The sequence below is a fragment of the Ananas comosus genome, linkage group 2 (genome assembly GCF_001540865.1).
Source record: "Ananas comosus cultivar F153 linkage group 2, ASM154086v1, whole genome shotgun sequence".
NCBI classification, from domain to species: Eukaryota; Viridiplantae; Streptophyta; class Magnoliopsida; order Poales; family Bromeliaceae; genus Ananas; species Ananas comosus.
This window is the reverse complement of record NC_033622.1, coordinates 4,845,625-4,871,539: the sequence shown is the minus strand read 5'-3', so window position 1 is coordinate 4,871,539 and position 25,915 is coordinate 4,845,625. Positions and strand designations below refer to the sequence as shown.

Below are 25,915 nucleotides of genomic sequence, written 5' to 3'. Positions count from 1 at the left end.
GCGGAACGTGAACCTGTAGCGATGGCGGAAGTTGATTCGATTGGATCGAAGGTGGTAATATGTCTCTAGTTGTGATTAGAGACGGATTCAAGTTGTATGAGTTCTCGTCTTGAGGTGGTTGTGTCGGCGGCCGACGACATGATACCAAGAGCCTAGAACGAGTGCACTTGTGTGCTTCCGCCCGATTTTGTGGTTGAGTTGTCACGTGTCGTAATTGCAACGAGGCAATTGGTTAAGGTGACTGACCGAGTAATTGCGTTTCAGGGACTAATGTCTCCAAGACGCTACACGCGTAGATCTGCCCCAGCACCGACTCCTGAGGTGCCCAAGCAGGAGGAACCGAGCGTGATCGATCGGTTGCAAGCGCAGGTGACCGCGCTGACCAACATGGTGCAGCGCTAGGAGACCCGATTCGAGCGGCTCCAGGATCTATTGGAGCGGTAGATCGCAGCGACGGCTGCGACGGCAAATGAAGGCGGTGGTCCGCCCGCACCCTCGACTCATATACTTAGAGCGGCAGAGGGTGAGGGCATAGCGGCGGTTCCGGTGACGGCACGCCCACCGCCAGCGATCGCACCACAGGCGGCATCGGGATCGGCTACACCCGATGTGACGGCCGAAGACGTGGAGGGAGAGCGCGCGTTGGCGGCTCTTATCAAGTTCAACAAGTTCCATCCGCCAACCTTTGAGGGCGAGAAGGTGGAACCGGAGATGGTCGAGTCTTGGATCGACTCGATGGAAACCTTCTTCGACGACTTGCGTACCTTGGAGAGGGACAAGGTGTATCTCGCCACCCACTGCTTGGAGAAGGCGGCGAAGGTTTGGTGGGAGCGCGTTAGACGGGATCGGCTTCGCAGTCTTCCGCCGATGCTGTGGGAAGAATTCAAGCGGGAGATGTTCGCCAACTATTTTTCCGACGCACTGAAGCGGAAGCTCAAGGAGAAGTTCCGCAAGCTCGAACAAGGGGACCGCTCAGTGGCGGAGTATGAACAAGAATTCTCCCATGTTATTGACTGTGTCCCGGACGTTGTAAAGGATGACCGGAACCGGGCCGAGTGGTTCTTGCGAGGACTTCGGCCGGGGATCTACAAGGCCGTGCAAATACTTAAGCTTACGACCTTTGCGGAGGTCTTTGATCGAGCCCTATGGGCGGAGCATGGAGATGCCCACATTCGGGAGAAGCGTGAGGCTTTGGCCGAGTCTAAGGACAAGGGCAAGAAATGCCAAGGTGGCGGTAGTTCGGGGGGACAGACACGTCACAAGAAGCCCCCGAAGTATGCGTGCACTCAACAGAAGAGCGGTGGAGTGCGGCGATGCATGATATGCGGCGGAGACCACCCGGTCTCGCGCTGTGAACAAGGCTGAGGCAAGTGCTACAAGTGTGGGCAGCCGGGGCACTTCATTCGAGATTGCCCAGGAGGAGGAGCCTCACCTGCCCCCTCGACTACATCGGCGCCGGCGATCCCGGCTCATTATGGAGGAGCTCCACCGACGGCCGCGTCGACTGGACGCGCGATGATGCCGCGTCAACCTGAAGTGACGCGATCGGCCCCGAGCGGACGGGTGTTCGCCGCTCAGGTCCAAGCTGAGGAACCTGCGGAGGCGGAGGAGCATCGCCTTGTGGCAGGTATGGTTTTAATTAACGGAGTTCGCTCCAGGGCTTTATTTGATACAGGAGCCACGCATTCATTCATAAGTAGATCATTCGCACGCATGCATGGCATTCTCATTGAGGCGAGTGACAAGTGGCGAGTAGAGGGCCCTGGGTCGACGTTTAACACTTACTCGGAGTGTGCGTCGTGTCCCGTACAAATAGGCGAATGGATTATGCCTATCCGGACGCTGGAACTCACAAAGCTTGAGGCTTATGATATCATTCTGGGCATGGACTGGCTCTCGAAGTATCACGCGACGATCGACTGCAAGAGCAGGGTGATCACATTCCGTGAGCCAGGACAAGAGGAGTTCACGTATCGGGCTTGTCAAAGCTCGTGCTTCGTCGCGACGGTGTCGGCGACAAGAGCAAGGAAATTAGTCAACAGCGGTTGCACGGCGTTCTTGGCGACTGTTGTGGAAGTGGAACAGATAGCTCCAACATTAGAGAAGTTAGCTGTGGTGCGGGAGTTCCCGGATGTGTTTCCTGCGGAGTTGCCGGGGATACCACCGGATCGGGAGATCGAGTTCGTCATAGACTTGGTTCCCAGTACCACACCGATCTCGAAGGCTCCGTTACGAATGGCGCCGGCGGAATTGAAAGAGTTGAGGAGTCAACTGCAAGACCTCCTCGACAAGCAATTTATCCGGCCAAGTGTGTCACCGTGGGGAGCCCCGGTGTTGTTTGTACGGAAGAAGGATGGATCGTTCCGACTCTGGATTATCGAGAATTGAACAGGGTCACGATCAAGAATAAGTACCCACTACCCCGAATCGATGACTCGTTCGATCAATTGCAGGGGTCGTGTGTGACACTCGAAGATAGACTTGCAGTCCGGCTATCACCAATTGAAAATTAAGCCGGAGGATGTGCAAAAAACTGTGTTTCGTACGCGGTATGGACACTACGAATTCACGGTCATGCCATTTGGACTCACGAATGCTCCAGCGGCATTTATGGATTTAATGAACCGTGTCTTCAAGAAGTATTTGGATCGATTTGTCGTGGTCTTCATAGACGACATATTGGTCTATTCTCGTAGTGACGAGGAACATGCCGAGCATTTGAAAATAGTGCTTCAAGTCCTTCGGGAGGAGAAGCTATATGCTAAGCTAAAGAAGTGTGACTTTTGGCTTCGCGAGGTCGCCTTCTTGGGGCATATGATTTCCGCGGGTGGAGTTTCTGTAGACCCAAGAAAAGTTGAGGCAATCAGGGATTGGCCGCGTCCGACGAATGTCACGGAGGTTCGAAGCTTCGTGGGCTTGGCGGGCTACTATAGGCGGTTTGTGGAAGGCTTTTCCAAAATAGTGATTCCACTTACCCGCCCAACCCAAAAAGGCACCCAGTTTGTTTGGAGCAAAGAATGTGACCGGAGTTTCAAAGAGTTGAAGCAAAGACTGACTTCGACTCCGGTGCTCGCTCTACCCGTGCAGGGCGAAGACTTTGTAGTCTACAGTGATGCCTCCTATCTTGGATTGGGGTGTGTGTTGATGCAAAACGGGAAAGTGATCGCATATGCATCCCATCAGCTGAAGAGCTATGAAAAGAATTACCCCATCCATGATTTGGAGCTTGCGACGGTGATTTTCGCCTTAAAGCTGTGGAGGCCCTACTTATATGGTGCCCATTGTGAGATCTATACTGACCACAAGAGCTTGAAGTACCTGTTTACACAGAAGGAGCTCAATATGCGTCAGCGGCGGTGGTTGGAGCTGTTAAAGGATTATGATGTTGATATCCTCTACCACCCCGGGAAGGCAAACGTGGTCGCGGACGCACTAAGTAGAAAGTCGGCGAAGAACCTCGCTTTTGATGTTATCCAGCAAACACCCCTATGGCTGGACATGGAGCGATTGGACCTTGAAGTGGTCGCTCCCGAGGTCCCGACTCAGTTGATGGCACTCGTTGTCCAACCGACCTTGTTGGAGAGGATTAAAGATCTGCAACCTGCAGACCCAGAACTCCAAAAGGTGTGGCGAAACATCGAGGAAGGGCGTGGCGGCGATTTCAGGGTAGATGCCGATGGTGCGCTTCGGTTTCGAAACCGATGGTGTGTGCCGTAAGATGGAGAGCTTCGTGAATTGATTCTACAAGAAGCACACCGATCTCCATATGCTGATCACCCGGGCGGCACCAAGATGTATCAGGGACTAAAAATGCACTATTGGTGGCCGGGAATGAAGAGCGACATTGGACGCTTTGTGGCAAAGTGCTTAACATGCCAACAAGTGAAGGCCGAGCGTCGATTTCCAGCGGGAAAGCTTCAAAGCCTACCAATCCCCGTTTGGAAATGGGAGGACATATCAATGGACTTCGTGGTCGGCTTGCCTCGCTCAACGGGCGGCCACGATGCAATTTGGGTGATTGTGGACCGATTGACAAAGTCGGCTCACTTCTTGTCGATCCACACCACGTGGTCGGGAGACAAGTTAGCGCAGGTGTATCTTGACGAGATAGTGAGACTGCATGGGGTGCCGAAATTGATCGTGTCGGATCGTGACCTCCGGTTTACTTCACACTTCTGGAAGAGCCTGCAGGAAGCCCTTGGCACACGGCTCGACTTCAGTACCGCATTTCATCCTCAGACCGATGGGCAAACAAAGAGAACTATTCAAACTCTGGAGGATATGTTGCGAGCGTGTGTCATCGACTACAAGGGAAGTTGGTGTGACCACCTACCTATGGCCGAGTTCGCCTACAACAACAGTTATCATGCTAGTGTGGAGATGGCACCGTTCGAGGCTCTCTATGGGCGAACGTGTCGGTCTCCTATACACTGGAGCGATGTAGGCGAGTGTGCTGAGTTCGGCCCCGATGTGTTGCGAGAAGCGGAAGAGAAAGTCCGTCTGTGTAGCACACTGGACCTTTGCAAATTGCGAGGTTCGAGTGTTCGATTTGTATTCCGAACTTTTCCACACTTGGTGGAGGGCCGTCGATGATATACCGGCCTAAAAGTTTGATCTCGAGAGTTTTGGCAGAGTCCTGAGAGTTTTTACTCTCAGGGATCAGTCCCTGATAGGAGAGACCGGTCCCCCAGTGAACAGTGCTGCGTAGCCGGCGAGGCAACCGGTCCCTGGCAGTCGAGACCGGTCCCCGAGTGCGTCTGCGCGGGAAGAGACCGGTCCCGCGCAGGGAGAGACCGGTTCCCGAACGTTGGATTTTCGAGGGCAGGCTGAGAGACCGGTCCCAGGTCGGGGAGACCGGTCCCTCTGGGCGAAAACTGCCCAGACCGGGCTGATGTAAATTTGAGTTTTTGAGGGGCCTAAGTGGATTTTGTTACTTTTAATGGCCTATTTGGCCATTTCACCCTCTTCTCTCCTCATTTCTTCCCTTCCCACCTATTCTAGAGAGAGAAGAAGAGAGGGAGAAGAAGAAGAAGAAGAAGAAGAAGAAGAGGAGAAGGAGCTTGCTTGGAGGCTTTGGAGCATCATCTTCTTCCCCATTTTCTCACCTTGGTGGCTTCGAGCTTGCGGTTGGAGCTTTGTGGAGGATCAAACTTCAACCCTACTTGGTTTTGAGCTTGGATTGGAGCTTCTCTTGAGGTTGGTAGCTTGTAATCCCCATTTGATACATGTTTTCCTAGGTTTTACTAGATGAAACCCTAGATTTTGGGATTTAGGGTTTATTTTGGGGGTTTTTGGATTTGAGGGTTTTGAGACCTAATTGATGGGTTTGGAACCTTTATTTAGGTTGGATTTGAAGAACTCTAACTCCCATTTGGAGCTAGAGAGAGAATTTCTTCACCTAGGTGAGTTTTTCTCCATCTTAGCCTATGTTGCTTATTGATTGAGTTTAGGGTTAATCGTAAGGTTCGTTTAACCCTTGTTCCTACATCTTTAGGGTGCTAGGAGGCTAGTGGGCATCTTCGTCGGAGCTTGCGAAGAGTTGCAAGAGTTTTGGTGGGTTTGGCTTCGTGGAAATGGGGCGAAATGGCCCCTATGCTCTTTCTACTTGTTGTAAAATATTTTTAAATTCATTTCTATGCTAAATGGAATTTATATGAATTTTAGAGCACTTAAAATGCATGCCTTGTGTATTATGAAAATTTCACTATATAGTAGAGCTATATGAGTAGAATGCATGCATACGGGAAAAGTGTTTATTTTGCAAGTGGAAAATACATCTCTTATGAGAATTATGACTTGGAATATATACTTTGGAACATAGTTGCCATGCTTTGACATAGAGAACAAGAGTGTCATCAAGGGGCACTTGAAACTAGTAAACTATGAAACTGCAACATAGAGACATATTGATAGGCCACTACATATCTGCTATATTCCATGTTAGAGACATGATGACATAGGGATAGGCCATTGAGATACTTGACACATTCCATGTTATTAGACATGAGGACTTGGTACTTGCGACAGATCGTTTGACTACTTGCCATTGTGCTCATTCGCACATGCTTGTGAGGGTCGCTCCCTACAAGCCGGCACTCCGGAGATAGCCATCGCGATTCATATTCGCCGTGCGGGATTGGGCGCCGAAGTGGATTGCCGTGGGACAGGCTCATTCCTAGGGTGGGGATGATGACTACCACGGGGCCATTAGGCTCGGCACCGGCCAGACAGCCTACGGGTGGGTCTCAGGGCCATAGACAGCCTTCGGGTGGGTCTCTTCAGATTTGACTTTGTGTATCCATTATGACATGTGGACAGATGAGGATTTAGTATACTACTTGGACATTGATTAGAATAGTAAACAACGGAACTTTACTATTTCACATTGTGAACATCATGATAGTTGGAGACATTTACTTCATGCATAGTTGCTTTCATACTTATGCTATTTATGCTAAGTAGAGATATCATGTCGTAGTAGGTTACATTTTTACTTACCTTTCGCTTTTCTACTTTTATAGTCACTGACATCTTTTCGTAGCTTTGGGCCTTGTGGTGCATTCACTGAAGTCAGTAATTGCCCACTGGGAACTATTTTTAATAGTTCTCACGCCCCTGTTTTATGGTTTACTTTTCAGAGCCTTCGGCACCGGCGAAGGCACGGGATCGCGGCAAGGGGATCGCTTAGCTAGCTAGCGAGGAGCGGTACTTTGCCTAGGTGGTTTACTCTTTCTTTTGTAGTTGAGAGAGTGAGAGGTTTTTGTATCCATGTATAGAGACCACCTATGTATCTACCTATAGCACTTGTATCTGGGTTTTCCTTGTATCACTTTATATTTTATTTGGTGGACTTACAGTTTTATCCTTATCCCTTGTTGTAGCATTTAGACATTTGTTATGCTCTGATACTCCTAGATGTCTTTTATTATTGCTTTTATTATTGTTGTTTTTAGACGCCTTATATGTTTTAGACGTATGGCGGGTCTGGGCACGTGCCGGGCGGGCTTCTGCTGGGTCCCGGGCCGTGACAGTCTGGCTCGCAAGAGATTGCTCACAGCGCAGTCAAGACAGCAAAGCTATGCGGATAGACGCCGTCGAGATATAGAATTCGCGGTAGGTGACCGCGTATTCTTGAAGGTTTCACCGATGCGGGGTGTGAAGCGGTTTGGAGTACGGGGAAAACTAAGTCCCCGATGTATTGGACCATATGAAATATTGGAGCGAGTCGGCACGGTGGCCTACCGACTTGCTTTACCGCCGAAGCTTGCGGATGTACATAATGTGTTCCATGTCTCCAATCTCCGCAAGTACATTCACGACCCTGAGCATGCAATGCTGTATGAACCGCCGGAACTTCAAGGAGACTTGAGCTATGAAGAGTTTCCAGTAGGGATTATCGCCCGAGAGGTGCGAAAGTTGAGGAATCGAGAGATTCCCTATGTGAAGGTCAGGTGGAGCAATCACGAGGATCACGAAGCTACCTGGTAACTCGAGGATCTGATGAGAAAGCACTATCCTCATTTATTCGAGGAGTAAGGTAAGAATTTAAGCTGAGGTTAAAAATTTGATTTAGTTTCGAGGACGAAACTCCTTTTAAGAAGGGGAGGATGTAAGGAAGTGAATTCTCAAAATTTGAGGATTGTACTTCATCCAGGATCGACTGATTGTTGAGAGAACGCTCTTTGTGGGAGTTGAGAATGTCCAAAACACAAAAAGTGCTTTGGAGTTGAGTCCGCGAGAGCAAATGAGGCAAACTGCATCATTGGGCTGATGTTGCTCTCGGGGACCGGTCTCTGCAGGTGAGAGACCGGTTCCCTCGGCTGGGTGTAGCAGGGTTGCTTGGTGCAACCGGTCCCTGGTAGGGAGGGACCGGTTCCCGAATGTGGTCCCAGCGAGAAATACCAAAAATTGGCTAAGTCCTGAAAATCGAGCTCTCGGGGACTGGTCTCTCAGGTGAGGACCGGTCTCCCGAGGACCGGTCTCCCGGGGAGAGACTGGTTCCCGAACGCGTGCGCCCGAGGGAAGCTCTCGGGGACCGGTCCCAAGTCGGGGAGACCGGTCCCTCCGCGCGAAAACTGCCCAGTAAGGGCAGTGCACAGGAGTGAAAGTTGAGGGGCTTTTATGCAAAATGGCTTTTATTTGAGTGGGCTGAGCCCTCTCTCTCCCTCACACTCATCTCATTTCACTTTCTCTCACTCTCTTTCTCTCTTGCTCTCTCTCTCTCTAGAAAAAAAAGGAAAAGAGAAGGAGAAGAAGAAAGAGAAGAAGAAGAAGGAGGAGAAGAAGAAGAAGAAGGAGGAGAAGAAGAAGGAGGCTAGGAGCATCTTCCTCTCCCTCTCCTCTTCCCATTGGTGTAGCTCAAGAGGTAAGCTACAACCCTAGCTTCTAGAACTTAGGGTTTTTGGGTTTTATGCCTTGGAATGGGTCAAATGGACCCTAAGCAAGCTTCTAAATAGATCAATCCCAAGAATCTAGGGATTTATGGGGTGGTTTGCTATAGGTGCAAATCTAGGGTTCCAAAATGGGGTTTTTGTAAATGTATGAGATTGATCTCATTTGAAGCCTTGGAAACCCTATTGATAGGTCCCAAAACGCGGGGGCGAAGTCGATTTTGGCATTCGGCGAACCGACGTGAAGTTCTCGGCAAAATCGGGCCGGGCTAGTGTTGATTCGGGCGAGGAAGGCTAAAGCCTTTTCGTAAAGCTCGCCGAGAGAGATTTCCGAAACCTCTACATCGATTAAAGGTGGGGGGTGTCATCCGAAACTTTCGAACTCCTTTCTATGTCTTAGATTGCATTTAATCTCATCTCTTCATGTTGCATTGTAGGATTGCATAGTAGCTCCATTCCTTATGCTTTCTAATTGATAACCTAGTGTACTTGGAACGCTTGGTAACTTAGATAGGTGAGGATTGGGTCGAGACGTGAATCCTATGGTGCGAAAGAAAAGAGATGAACCCGATGGGGGTATTGATGACATAGAAAGTAGTGTTATTGTTAAAGAACAAACGAGTGGCATCCAAACATTGAATGATAACGAGTGGCATTAATGTAGTGTAAATAACACTAGAGGTCGATGGACCTAGGGATAGGTGGATCCCTTAGAAAATGCCTTGTGAACAATGAATTTAGAAAAGCTAAGTAGCATTGCATGAATATCGGGAACAAATGATTCCGCAAGAGATGTTGACCCTAGTGGTAGGGCACCCTCGCTTGGAGAGGATTTGAATGGGTTGTGGACCCTAGTGACAGTGCTCCCTCACTTGGAGAGGATTCGATTTGGTATTAGCTCTAGCTGTAGAGTATCCTCACTTGGAGAGGATAGATCTAGCTCACAGTCTGCGTTGGGATGGTATAGCCATCCAATCCCCACATGGAGGGGATGGTCGTCGAGTACTCCGGAGTGTCGTGCGACTATAACTACTTGGAGGTCTGGACCACATGGAGGTCCGCAGACGGTCCCGGGCTTGGGTGCACTTGGAGCTCCCTCCCTACTTTGGGATTGAAAGGTGAGCCATGGGCGAGCCCTAGGGCCTCGCCACAGATTGGGTAAATGGAAAGGTTAAAAATTTATTAATGTCATTAAACATTACTATTCGAACATGGATCGAATTTGTTAGCATGATAGCAAACCTTTATTATATGATGCATGCATTCATATTCATGATTATGGGCGTAGTAGCATAGTTTTCCTACTATCGCATTTACAGCTTTCAGATACATATCTATCTATCTATCTATCTGTTGTTACTTGTGTCCACTTGGACCTAGTGGGGAGATCGGCAGAGTCGGCGGCCGAGCCCACTGGGAACTATGGAAGATAGTTCTCACCCCACTCTATTTCCAGTGGTAGGTTCAGGGCTGCAGAGAGAGGACCGCGGCAAGGGCATCGCGCCCGACCTGTGAGACCGTGGTAGTATAGTAGCTTTCCTTTTTGCATTAGTCACCTATATATTGAGAGAGAGATTCATTGTAGGTGAGGCTTTGGAGAGCTATATATTTTGGATGAAAAATGTATTCATTTAAAGAAAATGATGTAAATGAGAATGTTGGAACTATTGTAATAGTTAGTAAGTACTTTCTTTATTTCACTTGTTTATCTTGTGGATTGCTTGCTCTCGTATTGTTGGCACTGCTCGTGCCCCGGTGAATGTGTATGCTTAGAATTTAATTTTCCTTGGTAAATTCTTGTACACATTCCTGTTGTTAAGCCTTGGGCGGACATGGGAGGTGCTGTCCGTTCGGCGGCCCGCCGCCGCGGCCGAACCGTACCAAATTGGTAGTGGATTCGGGGCGGGGCGTAACACCTACTATATTCTCATGCATTCTTTGGTAGCCTACTTAGCATTCACTTCATGCATTCACATAATTTACCATTAGCTATCATTATATGCATCAATATGAAACCATTTCTCTAGACATAGAGGCGACCTAGTCGCTTCGGTAAACACAACCCACCTCAAAACGCGTTCCGATTGCTTGTAGTCACTTGCAATCGGCCTCCCGCGACACCCGTGACCCGATTACACCCGGACTCTAGCGCGACCACCTGAACGACCACCAATCCGCGATCCGTCTATTCCGGAGTTTATTCCTCGTTACCACGATGCTCCGGATCCGATCTCATGATTTTTAGACGTCTATTCCGCGTGCTGCGGCTATCTGTACCAAAATCGACCGTTTCATCAATAACCTCGCGTACACTCGTCGTATCGTCGAACCGAGCATTCCAACGCGTTCGTTTGATCCCCAATTAGGCTTCTACAAGGTCAATTTACCTCGGAAACACCTGGAGAAAAAAGCCCTAAATTTGGTGCCCTGACAATGCCATAATGAGATTTCTTGGGATTGATCTAGTTGCTAAGCATAATCAAGCTTAGAACCACCCAAGAAACTCTCTAATATCATCTCCAACCTAATTGGACCAACCCTAGGGCATCTAACACAAACCCTAGGTGATCACCATGAGAGCACCCTAAGCTTCCATAGATTTTCATGGAGCTCAAGCCTATAGAGAGGCTCTAGTCTTACAAGAAGTCCAAAACACTAAATCTTAGGGTATAAATCTAAACCCTAAAAGTATTCTTGCGAAATAACTCACCTTAGCCTAAGCTCTTCCAAGTCCACCATGAAGGAGAGCTTCTTGATCCTCCAAAACACTCAAAATCCACCTTCAAGACCTTCTTCTCCTTCTCTTTAAGCTTTGGTGGAGAGCTTTTAGAGAGAGAAAGGGAGAAGAAATAAGGGGGAGAGGTGTTTGCTGCTGTGAAGGGGTGTTTGGGAACATATGCGGTGTGCCACAATTGCAAATAAGCCCCCCAACTATTTTTATTTGCAGCAGACTTCATTGTGCTGTCGGGTCCCCCGCGTACCGGTATACGGGCTGGTGTCACCGGTAACACGGTACCGGTAACACGGTCGCGCAACAGCCAAACCCGAGAGGCATCTTCTCGGATTTTACACTGCGTACCGGTACACACCAGGGGTGTCACCGGTAACACAGCCCTTTTTCAGGACTTAGCCAATTTTCAGCTTTTCTCCGTTTTCGTTCGTTTTCGTTCGTTAGGCCTCCGATTCATTTCAAATCGCACCGAGACCCCCAAAACATGTTTTCGAGCATGATTTCGTCATCTTTTCATTCAAGCTAATGCCGAATTTAGCTCATAGTCCAACATAGCCTTTCGGGTCCCGTTTTCACGCGTACGCGCACCGAAAACGCCTGAATGCTCCTGAACCTCAATCTCGCATTGTTTCGACTCCAATTCGCGCCGAGTAATGCTAAAACCTTTCTAACCTTATTGGAACTCACTTTTAACCCTTCGAACACTGTTGGAGTGTTAAATAGACTTCGTCCTTCCATTTCTCTTGGGCTCTTTGGCCAATTTGGCTAGAGTCCAACATTCTACCGAAGTTTCAGTATGTTACATAAGGATTGGGTCGAGACATTGAATCCTATAGTGCTGAGATAAGAGATAGACTCGATGGTTGACAAAAGACATAACGAGTGGCATGTAAATAACAATGACAATAGCACGAGTGGCATATAACTTAGTGTAAAAATGACACTTGACATGTGAACTTAGGGATAGGTGGATTTCCTAGAGATGAGTCATTGAACAAGAACTTAGTGTAGTTAAACACTTGCATATGGACATTGGGATAGGTGGATTCCCGAATGACTGTTAGCCCTAGTGGATAGAGTATCCTCGAGTTGAGAGGATTAGATCATACTCGCTGTCTGTTAAGAGCATGAGGTGGTCGCTCTCCACAAGCGTGCGCTCCGGAGTTTGTCACACGAGGGATAGCCTTATGGGGTCCCGGGGATAGCCTTATGGGGTCCCGCAGACGGTCTCGAGTTTGCTGAGCAAGTTGAGTCTCCTTACCATGAGATGCATGTGAGTCGTGGGCGAACCTCAGGGTTGGCCAAGGATTGAATAAGTCTAGAGATTTGATGAACAAGTAAATAACATTACTTCTTGAACATAGTGGCATGTTAGTTGATTACTTATCACATTGTGCATGCATATATTGTATATGATTTGGGCATAGTAGCGTAGCTTTCTTACTATGTCGTTACTGTTTTCGCATATCTATCTATCTATCTATCTGCTTGTGTCCACTTGGACTTAGTGGGGAGATCGGCGGAGTCGGCGGCCGAACCCATTGAAAACTTTGGACAATAGTTCTCACCCCACTTTGTTGCAGGGCCGAGTACGAGCGCTCCGGGCGAGGATCGCGGTAAGGGCTTAGCGCCCTAGCACTAGTAGCTCTCCTACTGCATTAGAGATACCTACATATATGAGAGTAGATACTGTATAGGTTGTGAGATGCATTTTGGAGAAATGTGAACGAACTTGTATCTATATTTTGGATGAAACGAATGTAAACAATGGATGAATGTGATGTAATAGATAGAATTCTCTATTTTTGCACTTGTATGTATACTTGTGTTACTTTCTCTTGTTGTTAAGCACTTGTGGTGCTTCTATTATCGTTGTATAGATCATGTATGTATTGAATTGTTCTTGGGAGAATTCTTGTACATGATCTCGTGGTTGAGGCTTGGGCGGACAGGGGAGGTGCTGTCCGTTCGGCATCTGTTCGACGCGCCCGAACCGGACCAAATGGGTAGCGGTCTCGAGGCGTGACAGTAGTAGCTTAGTGCTTTCACTACTTGTTGTTGTTTGTTCTCGAGCAAACCATGTATACTTGCATTCGCCCTGTTTGAATTGCTTTGGATATACATGTGTTGGTGGAGCCTTGGGCAGACAGGGGAGGTGCTGTCCGTTCGGTGTCTGTTGACGTGCCCGAACTGACCAAATTGGCGGTCGCAAGGTGTGACACTTTACCTACGCTTCCACACACTGTACCTCCACGGCCAGCAGAACATGGTGGACCATCGACGTCAGGCCATATACCATTGTATAGTCCACCGAGGCCATCTTTACCGATAGAGGAGCCACTTTATCACCCAGACATAGTACCAGCACCAGTACCAGAGGATCCACCTCGACCAGTCGATATTGTTTATCGTAAGCGCCGATGGCAGTTGCAGTCTCTTCATACAGATCAGCCCTCCTCTTCAGCTCCTCCATGACCAGACATACTACCGACACCTGCTATGATTGAGCACGAGATCAGATGGGTGATCGAGACGTAGGACTTTACAGCCAGTTATTGAGGGTGCTACTATCGAACATCTCGACCAGTTGGAGGTCATAGAGCCCTTTGATGAGCATAGTGTTGATCGTGGTCGCGGACGTGGTAAGGGACGTTGTAAGTAGACGTGATCGAGGGACTAGAAGGAGAACATAACATTATATTTTTGTAAATTTTAAATTACATCGAACTTTCTATATTATTAAAAAATTTGTTTTAATTTTTGATATTCTGTTGTGATGATAAGGTATTGATGCTCTATTGATATTGTGTTGGATTTATTATTGTGTTGGATTTGTTGTTGTATTGTTGATGTTGAATTTCTTATATTGTTGTATCGAATTTGTTATTGTGTGTGTTGATGTTGTATTTTAGTGATTTATTGTGCTGAAATAATTGTAAGTGTTATGTAGCTCTACTGAACACGATGAACCATTCACCATGTCTAGACACGGTGAACGGTTCTCCGTGTTTAATGTATTACCACCGTGTATATTCACCAACAAGTCCAAGTCACACACTGCCAAGTTCAAGTCACGCAGTATACACGGTGAATCATTCACCGTGTCTATACACGGTGAATGATTTATTGTGTTTGGACATGATAATAGTTCACCGTATTCAACTTAACTTTCTGGCCCCAGCCCCGCTAGCGTGGCGCTTACGTGGTAGGGACAAGACTATTTTTGCAAATATAAATTTGCTAAGACTATTTTTAAAATTAATTTTTTTCAGAAGGTCAATTGCAAAAAAAGCCTTTCTATAAAAAATATATATCCACTTATTTAATGAAGATTGATAACCCCTCTTTTTTTTTTCTCTCTAACACTTATAAATCTCAATAGTCATTTGTTATTACTATTCCTTTCATTTTTATCCTTATTTTTTTTAGGATAACTGATCAAAATTTTTTATTTTAGCATTTGTGAATTATTATATCAAAAAATTTTATTTATATATTATAAAATTTATAATTAAATATTTATGCCAAAATGGTTGGCGGCTAGGCGCAGGTACTACGCCCGTGGAGGGATGATTCTTCCCACGTAGAAATCGTCGCACAGTTACCGCGCGAATCTATCAGACGCCAAAATACACAAAATAAAATATTAATAATAATAATACCAACAAGACAATTTAAAAATAAAAAAAGGAAAAGAAGAAGAAAAAGGAAAAGACGTCATCGAGAGCCGCAGCCCGTTCGGTAGGCTGTTGCTTTTGCTTGCTCCAGTGTCCGCCCGCCTCTCNAAGAACGGAAAGACATCGGAGAGAGAGTCACTGCTGCTGCTCCGATTGATGAGAAAGTACCAAGTTTCTGAATACAAACCCAGATGCTGCTTTCTTTCTTTCTTTCTTTCTTTCTTGGCGAGCATCATCTCTTATATGGTCCCGATAGTAATAAACTATTCTCTTTGGGCTCCTCCGTTCCTTGTAATTGCATAGAGTAAGATTAAGTTGGGAAGAAGAGGAGAAAGCAGCATCTGGGTTTGTATTCAGAAACTTGGTACTTTCTCATCAATCGGAGCAGCAGCAGTGACTCTCTCTCCGATGTCTTTCCGTTCTTTCTTCTGTTGCCGAACGATTCTCGACCGGTATGTTCTTGTTCTTCTTCTTCTTCCTCTTATGATGATGATGATGATGATGACGACGACGACGAGTTTCGAACTTTATTGGTCCTACTTGTGCTTTTACTTTCGGCGGGACAGCATACAAAGGAATGATTCTTTTATTTTATTTTTATTTTTTAATTCTGCTATAGAAGGAAATGTAGGGCGCAGTTCATTTGACCCGAGAAAGAAAAGAATTGCCATGAATGATTTTGTTTTTCGTTGGGAGGGATTCGAGAAAGGGCAATACAGTAGAAGAAGAGATTGGTGTGGAAAATAGGAGATTTGTGGGTCAAATTATTAACGGGATTCTGTTTAATTTGTGCGCGCGCGCGCCCGCGTATATGGTGTAGGAGTGAACATGGGAGGAAGAATGCAACGAATTGGAGGGTGTTCTCGCTGAAGGAGCTGCATTCTGCTACCAACAGCTTCAATTATGACAACAAGCTCGGTGAAGGGGGGTTCGGCAGCGTCTACTGGGGCCAGCTCTCGGACGGTTCACAGGTATCCTTTAATATTGGGGCAGCATGATCATTTCACTAAGTTTAACTGTTAGTTGGAACCTCCATTACTTGTTTTCTATAACTGCTATTAACTGCTATTAATAGATTACTCACCGTAAGGCGTTTGTCATCAAAAATTGGGAGACGCTATGAGGGGATGATTCGATACTCGAGAGATGACAGAGGATTTTCTGTAATTGACTAAAGTTGAGGGATTGTCTGTTAATTTCTGAAACATTTGGTGAATTCTCAGCTTTTCTTTTCTTTTTTTTTTTCTTTTTTTCTTTTTTTCTTTTTTTTTTTGGATAAGGCCTGTAGATGACACCTTAGGACCCATCCTTGTTTCGCTCATTCATTAGGACCCTAGAAAGTAGAAGCCCACTCCAATTTCGCTCATTCCTCGCCTTCTCAACTTTCATTTCTACTAATTTAAATTATTTTTATTATATAAATTGGAGATATTTATAAATTTGACTGCACTGTTAAATTTAATAGCTCCATTTAAATAAAGATTTGGAAAAGACAAGTCAGACCCTTGGTTGTTGTTGATAACTAAATAAAGCAGGTAGTTTTAATGGAATGTCCATTTATCCTGCGGTAATACTTTAATTAAAACAAATAAAATTTTGAGGGTATCAATCTTAAAAATTTACGGGTCCAACTCAAACGGCACTATATTGTTGCGTACCTGACTCGACGCAACCCGTCGATGATGAGATTTCGCTGAGACGAGGACGGCGTCGAGAATGATGGTCTCTGATCCGACTCGAATATTACAGATCCAGGTAAGAGAAGAATAAGTTAAGAGATTAAGCAGGGTCTAAGGAAGGATAAGAAGAAGAGGAAAAGATGAGAGAGGAAGAAGAAGTGGGAGGGAACGAGATGAAGTTGAGAAGGAAATCAATATCAATATTATTCATGATTCCATCTTGGTTACATCTGCCCTTTTATATCTCGTGCAACTACTAAAAATAAAAATTATGAATCCCTAAGTACTAAACTGAAATTGAGAAAAAATCCAGAATGTGGGCCAGTGGGCCTTAATTTGCAGGACTGATACAATATGGACTCGAACCCAACTACTATCTTAACAAGTCGGATGATCTTGTGCTGACAACCCGATCCGCAGAGATGCCTCCTTGTGGCTTCAATTCTTGCTCACAGGAACTTGTCTTCTCCTTACTTCTCCATCGCCAACCCCTTCCCCAACCTAGGGTTACCGCTTGACCTCCGACTCTTCCCTCCGGTCTATCCTTCTATGCGTGCACCTTGCAAGTTAAGCCATCTAAACTCCACTTATTTATCAATTCAACTACTCTGCTCCTCTCTAACCTACTCTCTAACTGGCAGATGCAACATATATCTGAGGTGATCTCCTTACATTTTTACCCATATGTTGTTTTTAGGAGCAATTTTTTATATACCCCTTAAAAGTTACAGATTGCCTCGCTTAGAAGGCTAATATGAAATGCGGCTAGTTGGAGATACATGCAGTTAGAAATGTAGCAATTACAATGAAATACATCTCGGTTGGTCGAATATAATAGTTGCAACTATAAATAATTTATTTGATTATATGCAGTTGAGAAGTGCATTTTCAAAATTTTGTCACTTTTTGTATGTGGTGGTAAGATTACCTTATAGGGTGCATTTGGTTCAAGTTATCCTATTAGGATTACTTGTAATCCTACAGATACTTTTTTAGAATTATTGTGTTTGATTCATTCAGCATATAATCCTATCAGTAATGCAGGATTACTAATAGTACAAGATTACCTCAGGGCTTGTTAGATTCACATTATGTAGTATTGTTATGGTGGTAGGCACACTCATAAGATCACTCCACTTGTTATGGTGTGTGTGATTCACAATAAAATTAAGAATAGAAAAGAGAAGATGAGATGCGGTAGTATAAGAATAATATGAATTAATTGGTGGATCCTCTCTGGTACATTAATGGCCTAGATGGTTACCAATATATTAATAGGTAGCAATGCTAACAACCCAACAAATTGATTAACAACGCAACTAATACATGTTTATCAAACTAAACAAATGAAGGATTATTTTAAGTAACTAATTGCCTAACAAATAGTTTGGTCTTATCTTCAGCAAGTATTGCTGGTTATCTCAATATAGCTATTAATATGACATCTGTGATTCAGATTATTAGTAATGTTGTGTTACTCCATTTGGTTCAGTGCAGTAATATGATGTTGGAATACTACATACATAGAATTATTTTGTTTGGTTCATCTTATATATCTTGATAATCCTAATAATAATGATTATGTTATTCCAAAATACACCCTTATATACACATTTATTTGAAATTTGAATGTAAACTTTGAACTTAATTTTGAATTTAAATTCAGATTTCAGTTGTGTATAATTAAATTTTAAATTCAATTTCATTCAAATCCTAAATTTGAATTTATGAATTCATATTTCATTTTAAGTTTAGATTTTTGAGTTCAAAATTTAAATTCAAATTCAAATTCAAATTTAAAATTTAAATTCAAGTTTTAAATTAAATTAGAATTTTAAACTTAAATTTTAAATTCAAATTTATTGAATTCAAAATTCAAATTCGAATTCAAATTAAAAAATTATATTTTGAATTCAAAGTTAAATATCTTAATTAAATGAGAAACGAAAATTTAAATTTATTTTAGATTTAAATTTAAGGCAATAGGGGTGTCAGTAATCTTGTACTTATCACATGTTGAAGTCGAAAAACTAATCCAAAAGGTATTAAGTCTCCTTTGTTGAGTGCCTAACATGTTGACGTTGTAACAGATTGCTACTTGAGTTTTGAATAGCCAACGGAGGTACGCTTTTCTTAGATTTCTCCTTTCTTTTTTCGAGGGATGCTTCTTGCTGCAATTATGGAAGAGCATTGCATGTATTTTTGTGCAAGAACTAATAATTACTTGGTGATGCTCAGAATAATTCTATGTTTATGTAACCAGCATTTGCTGTAATAATGATTGACCTCAACCTTGCAGAATGATCAGTTCCTAAAAAAGAAAAAAGAAACAAGTATTAGTCTGTCAAGTGTGTATGCTTGGCTCTTAATCATAACACCGTCTATTAAGTACATGTTCCTGAAGTCACAGGTCAGCAGGTCAGCAGATCATTGACTACTCTATTGGATCGTTATGGCCTTTAGAACAAATCGGATAACGTCTGCCTATATTTAAGACATATATATGTTAGGTTCGGAGTAGAAAAATAAATTATCATTTTTCATCAGTATTATTCAGATATTATCTATAGAAATATTCTGGAAGGATGTACATGGTTTAATCAAAGCACATGGATTTCCATTCTTAAGACAAATTTTTTACAACCCCTTTTTCTGATCGTTTACATTCTTAAGACAAATTTTATGCTGTATCAGGTTCACATAAAGTGGGTCAATTCAATCATTCATTTCCTTTGGTTTTGTATGGCTCCCTTTCCTCGATACTAAACGTGTCCTCTTTGACTTGGGTTTATTTTTCCTTCTACTATCTTATCTAATGTTCTTAAGTATCGAATTATAGTAATACCTTACTTTAAGACGTTTTTCAAGGTTATGCATTACAATTCTTGCTACTATTTCTGTTGCGCAAATTTCATGTGTGTTCTGTATAATTGGGAGAAACTCTCTTTATTTGACATGACTCTAAGATTGTGCCTTTAGATCATGTTTTTTCATGTCCCAACCTTCTTTAGGAAGGAAACTTGGACATTGAGCTTCTGCCAATCATCATCATCATCATTAGCTGTATCAATAATGACTTATATTGCGGCCTCCTCAGTTGATCCGTACTTTTCATACTTTTCCTTCTTAACATAACAAGGAATTATGAATATGTAACTGTAAAAGGAAATATAACTCTAAATTAAGAAGCCTACTACTTTTAATGGTTGAACAGTTGCTTTTATTACTTCTTCTATCGCAAGTCATAAAACTAATCTAATAACTTGTTGGAAGGACTGTGCATTACAAAACCCTTCAACTATCATAGTTGCACAAATTAAAGTGAGATTGGTTTTGATAGCCTGAATTTGTAGAATCCCTTGAGCCCATCTGCTTCCTATATTTTCCCATCATTTTTTTTTAGTTTTTGGTGGCTTCCATTCAGTTAAGGGTGGTGCAGTTACTTAGTTTTCCTTAGGTACTTGTACTAGTTTCTGCAAGTTTTTATCCAGCAAAACAAGTTTCTGCTGGCTATTTGTTGTGGATCCGAATATTCTTCTTTTTTCTTTGATATTTGTTTGTCTTGTCCGTCTGTATTATTATAACCTATGTACTCTATGCTTTAAGCTTACGAGGTTGTCCTGAAACCTCTAGTCTTCAGTGTCCTTTTTCATTCTAAGTCGTAATGTTGTTGATCTCATCTTATTTATCGAAACTATTCACTAGCGAATAGTTGATGTGAAGTGACTTTATGTTAGATAGGTTTAATAAGCTCATTTAACATCAGAGAGAATGAGGGAAAGGACTCAGTTTAAACATTTGTGATCAGAATTTGCTCATGCTGCCGCCATTCATGGCCTGCCAGCCATATACATGCCTTAAATGAGTTATTTATTTAAGGGAACACCCTACTTTCTAATCACTCTGGAATTTCTATTCTCTTTCTTTAAAATTAAAATTATATGGGGATCCTTTTTTACATTTTTATTCTCAGCTCCTTGTTTAAGCATGTCGTTTCTATGCTCAATCAATTACTTCTTGAATTTTATAGTATTCCTTTTTGAGTTTTTCTAAAAGTTTTAGTAAAATTTTGTAATTAACCTCATTTTCATTAGTATTCTAAAAGTTTTAGTTAAATTTTGTAATTAACCTCATTTTCATTAGTCATATTGGCGTATTTAGTCTCCATTTTTTGAGCATTATATTGTTTCAATAAAAGAATCTAGTTAGGAAGCTTAGTCAACAGCCCTATGCATTTCAGATCCCAATGGAGATCCCGTTGAACACCTAGTCAATTTCTCAGAAACATACACTACTGACATTAAAGAATTAGCCAACAAAATACCTCTAGTTTATCCTAGTATCTTTTCCATTCTGTCTTCTCTGTTGTTTAGACCGACATAAATGTATTACTTTTCTTTTACTCCTTGTATCAGCTTCAATTTTGACCTTCTGTATTCTTCTATCGTTTTTCTTCTTTGTCAGTTTTTCTTTAGTAACTTTGACTACTTTTATCATAATGCTGCTACCATTAGCATTCACCTTCTAGCCCTTGATGCTACTTGAACTTATCATTCCTCAACTAGGTTTCAATATGTTGTCTTGTTTTCTCTTGATCCTTCTTGAGCTTTCTTTGCCGAATATGCCAACGAAGCCTGAATTATACTGGTCACCACCCTTTTAAAAGCTCTTCATACAGGTTAATGACCCCGTGAACAAGCTAATGTGGGAAAGAGTACAGCTGCTTGGTTTTAGTATTTTTTTTCTCAGTTACTGCAATGTGATATCATTATTCATTATGATGTAACATATTTCAGACTGAAGTCTTCAGCTTCATGTGAGTAGTCTTCTACTATATATGCAGCAGTTCTATTGCTTTCCTCCTTTCTCCGCTTTATTGGTAATGATCTTTCTTTGATGTAGATCGCTGTAAAAAGACTCAAAGTTTTGAGCAACAAGGCCGAACAAGAATTTTCTATTGAGGTTGAGGTTCTGGGAAAAGTAAAGCATAAGAACCTCCTGAGTCTACGGGGTTCTTGTGCCGAGGGGCAGGAACGCCTTATAGTGTATGACTACATGCCCAACTTGAGTTTACTCTCACATCTTCACGGAACGCACTCTGCTGAGTGCCTTCTCAACTGGGGCAGGCGAATGTCGATAGCTATCGGATCGGCTAACGGAATTGCGTAAGTTAATTCTTTCATACGCCACTATCTACAGCTAGCAAGATAACTCCTCTCTCAACTTAACAGTTTTCGTGACATTTTAGATATAGCAGTGTATAACTTAAATAAAGATATTCTATTATTCAACAAAGTGTTCTGTAACTTTCGTTTGCAGGAAACTTTAAATTCTGACAGGGCTACAAAGAATTGCCTAAAATCAAAAAAAAAAAAAAAAAAAAAAGTTCAGGGATCTCTTCCAAAATGGCCTATTAGTTGGATGGCTGTCTGTATAATTTTTGTAAGATCTGTAGCACGCCGGGAAATGAACTTAACCTTTCGTTTCTTTGCAGTTATCTCCACCACCATGCAACACCTCATATAATCCACAGGGACATAAAAGCAAGCAATGTCTTACTAGATTCAGACTTTCAGGCACGTGTTGCCGATTTTGGATTTGCAAAACTCATTCCTGACGGCGCAACTCATGTTACTACAAAAGTAAAAGGCACTCTCGGATATCTAGCCCCTGAATACGCAATGTTTGGAAAGGCCTCAGAGAGTTGTGATGTTTACAGCTTCGGAGTACTTCTTTTAGAGCTCGCTAGTGGGAAAAGACCCATTGAAAATTTAAGTCCCACACAGAAGCTAGCAATAAGTGATTGGGCTCTTCCTTTGGCGAGGGAGGGGAGGTTCAGTGAAATAGCTGATCCAAAGCTAAACGGTAACTACGTTGAGGAAGAATTGAAGAGATTAGTGCTTGTCGGGCTTGTTTGTACACAGAGTAAGCCGGAAAGGCGGCCCACAATGCTTGAAGTAGTGGGCTTGCTGAAAGGGGAGTCAAAGGAGAAGGTATCAAGTTTAGAAAGTGACGAGATGTTTAGGCTGGAACCGACAGTGTGCTCGCAGAAAACATCTGGTCTAGATGACAGCTCAGATTGTATGTCTAAGGATACTGGGGTGGATGTGAAACAAGAAATCGATTCGCTCGCTGAAACAGCATTGCCAGTTAGATAGTTTGATTGCGTTTGTGACTGAATTGTGCTTGTGCTTTAGCACGAAAAAAAAAAAAAGAAAAAAAAAGAGAGTTTGTCTTGTTGCTTTAGATTGCGCCCTTGAAAGTTATTTTTATCAACAAGTGTTCTATATTGCTTCTTTTTCTGGAGAATTCTAATAATAAACTATTGTGTTTGGTAAGCTAGTCCTTTTTTCTTGCCAGTACGAATCAAGAAAACATTTTCCAGTCAGTTCTGTCGGTGTTCTAGATGTTAGACTCTTTTTTGTTGGGATTGTTTAGCGGCTGCTAACATTGTTGATGTTAATATGTAGATACGACGTACCTAAAGAAGGTTTCTGTTGTATTGGTTCTGACCTTTTATGAACTACTAGTGAAGATAGACCGTCCATTGCAGTGGGTGGATTCCATAAAAATAAATAAAGCTAAAAAAAAGAAGAAACAAAAAAAAAACGTCAAAGAACAAAAAATAATACAAATAAAAAAAATTGAAGAAGCAGCAGAAGCAGTTGTAGTAAAAAAGGCTGTAGTAAAAGCATAAAAATAAAAACATAATAAAGATAAAGAAGGAATAAGAGAGAAATTATAAGAATAATAAATTATATTTATAATAGGGCCATGGCTACTATACTATTATGAGTATTGGAGCCCTCATACTCATAAGTTGTTTTCAATGATGCAGCTTTCGAATCGACGATCCACTCTGTTAAATATGATCTAGAGTATTTGAAATTTCTAGAAAATAAATTTTGTAAATTTTCGAAATCATAATAAAGTCCATCAAGTGGGCATAAAATGAACGGTCAAAATCGAACGACGTCCTAAAAAAGGATAATCGGATCCTTCAATTCAAGATCGGAGTTATTGATCTTTATCTATGTAGTGAATAGAATTTTCTATCAAAAATTCAACAAATTCCGATTCTTTTACACCGTTAAACTAGCAAGTATCCCATACCGGCCGTTAAAAATTGTCAAATTTGTGACCTCTTGATCGTAAGGTAAATGATGTCGAAAAATTATAAAATTTGATTTCTAGAAGTTTTAAATGCTGTAAATAACGTTTAACGGTGTGGATCGTCGGTTTGGAAGCTCTATCATCAAAAACAACTTATGAGTACGAGGGCAATCGTACTCATAATAGTATAGTAGCCGGACCCTTTATAATAGTAGTAAAAGTTGAGTATTAAAATGTCATATTCCACGTAATTTGAGCTAAAAATTATAAATAATTAAAGTATGAGCTCTAAAGCATCTGGTACCTTATAGTTTGAGCTAAGAAAAAATAACCCATTTAAATTTGAGGACTAAATTGTCATGCGTCTTATAGTTTGAGGACCAAAATGTAATTTATCCTTTTTCTATTTTAATTTTATTTCATAAGAAGGCAAAGTTTATCATTGATCAGTTTTATTTAATCAGTAATTTTATTCGAGTAAAGAATACGTTAAACTATCTAATAAATTTTAAAATACCTAATTGTTAAAATTAAAAGTCGGCCAATCATATTTTGGATGTTCCAAAATATTTTAAATATGAAATTGATCGTTTATCACAATATAAATATAGTATTAAAGTTTGATATTAAAATCAAAGTAAAATCATATAGAGTTTTTCTGAAATACGAACCATATTAAATCAGCTATCCAACCTTTTAAAATTTTATTTTTACTATCTAATCTTCTTATGTATTAGATTTGAATTAGTCAATGATATTTTTTTCAAAATTTGAATGCGTCATTTAGGTTTACTGATTTAGTTAGCATACTTCATGTAATTTTTGCAACTAAATTTATTAAAATAACTAATTAAGATAAACTTCATCAATCTCTCTTTTATTTTTATTGTACAATCTATCTAATTGATTAATATTATAAAACTAAAATTTATATTAATATATACAATCTAAACTATTTAAAAGTTATGTATAAATAATTATATATTTTAAATTTTTATAATGAGAGAGAGCAAAAATAGATTAGATTAAAAAAAAATAAGCCTAATTTTACGGTCCAAATCAGAGGAGAGAGAAAAATTAAAGTAAAAAATAAAAAAAAGAACTATGCCCACCCCCCTCAAGTGGGCCCCCACACCCACCCCCAACCCCAACCCTAGCCCCTCCCGCTTCCCCTTCCCACCACCTGGATCCTAACTCTGGATTCATATATTTATATAGATAGTCCATTTTGGATTTGACTAGTTGAAATTGGAAGTTCTTGAGTTGAATTTATACCTAATATTTTGCTATTTTTGATAAGAAAAGAAATATGTCAAATTCTGTCTAAACTTCAAAGATTTTTTTTCCCCAGCAAAAAATATTTTGCCATCTGTCACTTGTCTTATCCTCTGTTCAGCCTAGAGCACTCAAGCCCTCAACAACTCAGTCTCAAAAACATCAACTCTTTGTCTCTGTGCCACCCTTACCCTCTTACCCTCTATTTTTGGACGATGGGATAAGGGTGGCCAGAGACTATAAAGTTGATCGGGAACTGGCTAACGCCAAAACTAAGCTATAGCCTATAGGGTTCGAAAGGGCAAACCTCTGGACTATTCTGTACAATAATAAATGGCCAATTTGCCTAAAAAGTTCATTGGTTTTATGTTTTTGCAAAAATAAGATAGTTTTTCAGATTTTATAGATCAGATCTGAATTTTTAATAAACTGACCAAATTATTTTTATCCCCTTTCTCCCTCCTCTCTCTCATTTGTTTTTTTTCTCTCTCTTCGCCTTCTCCCGTTTCACCATTCCTTTCTCTTTTTTTGTCATGATTTTACCCGGGGCCTTTTTGTAAAGTCTTTTTTAGAATAGGGTATAATTTGAGAATTAGAGTTTCGAAAGAATGCCTATATATATATGTATATAGTAGGGCTACTATACTATTATGAGTATTGGGTCCTTCGTACTCATAAGTTGTTTTCAATGATGGAGCTTCCGAATCGACGATCCACTCCATTAAATATGATCTAGAGTATTTGAAACTTCTAAAAAATAAATTTCGTAATTTTTTGAAATCATAATAAAGTCCATCAAGCGGGCATAAAATGAACGGTCAAAATCGAACGATGTCTTAAAAATTGGATGATCAGATCCTTCAATTTAAGATCGGAATTATTGATCTTTATCTAGGTAGTGAATAGAATTTTTTATCAAAAATTCAACCTATTCCGATTCTTTTGCACCATTAAACTAGCAAGTATTCCATACCGGCCGTTAAAAATTATCAATTTTGTGAGCTTTTGATCGTAAGGTAAATGATGTCGAAAAATTATGAAATTTAATTT

General features: G+C 41.9%; 1 protein-coding gene across 1 annotated transcript; it reads left to right on the top strand.

The window, feature by feature from the left end:
• Positions 15,001–22,727, top strand: LOC109728658 (PTI1-like tyrosine-protein kinase At3g15890). Its single transcript, XM_020259128.1, has 4 exons — positions 15,001–15,250; positions 15,619–15,769; positions 21,380–21,642; positions 21,972–22,727. Exons 1-4 carry the CDS (start codon positions 15,207–15,209, stop codon positions 22,633–22,635), a joined length of 1,122 nt encoding a protein of 373 aa, XP_020114717.1. The 5' UTR covers positions 15,001–15,206; the 3' UTR covers positions 22,636–22,727.

Bases quoted from the DNA above. Each gene is read 5' to 3' on its own strand.
- LOC109728658 (XM_020259128.1), top strand. From the start codon at position 15,207: ATGTCTTTCCGTTCTTTCTTCTGTTGCCGAACGATTCTCGACCG. The intron at 15,770-21,379 runs GTATCCTTTAAT...TCTTTGATGTAG, and splicing joins AGCTCTCGGACGGTTCACAG to ATCGCTGTAAAAAGACTCAA. The intron at 21,643-21,971 runs GTAAGTTAATTC...GTTTCTTTGCAG, and splicing joins GGATCGGCTAACGGAATTGC to TTATCTCCACCACCATGCAA.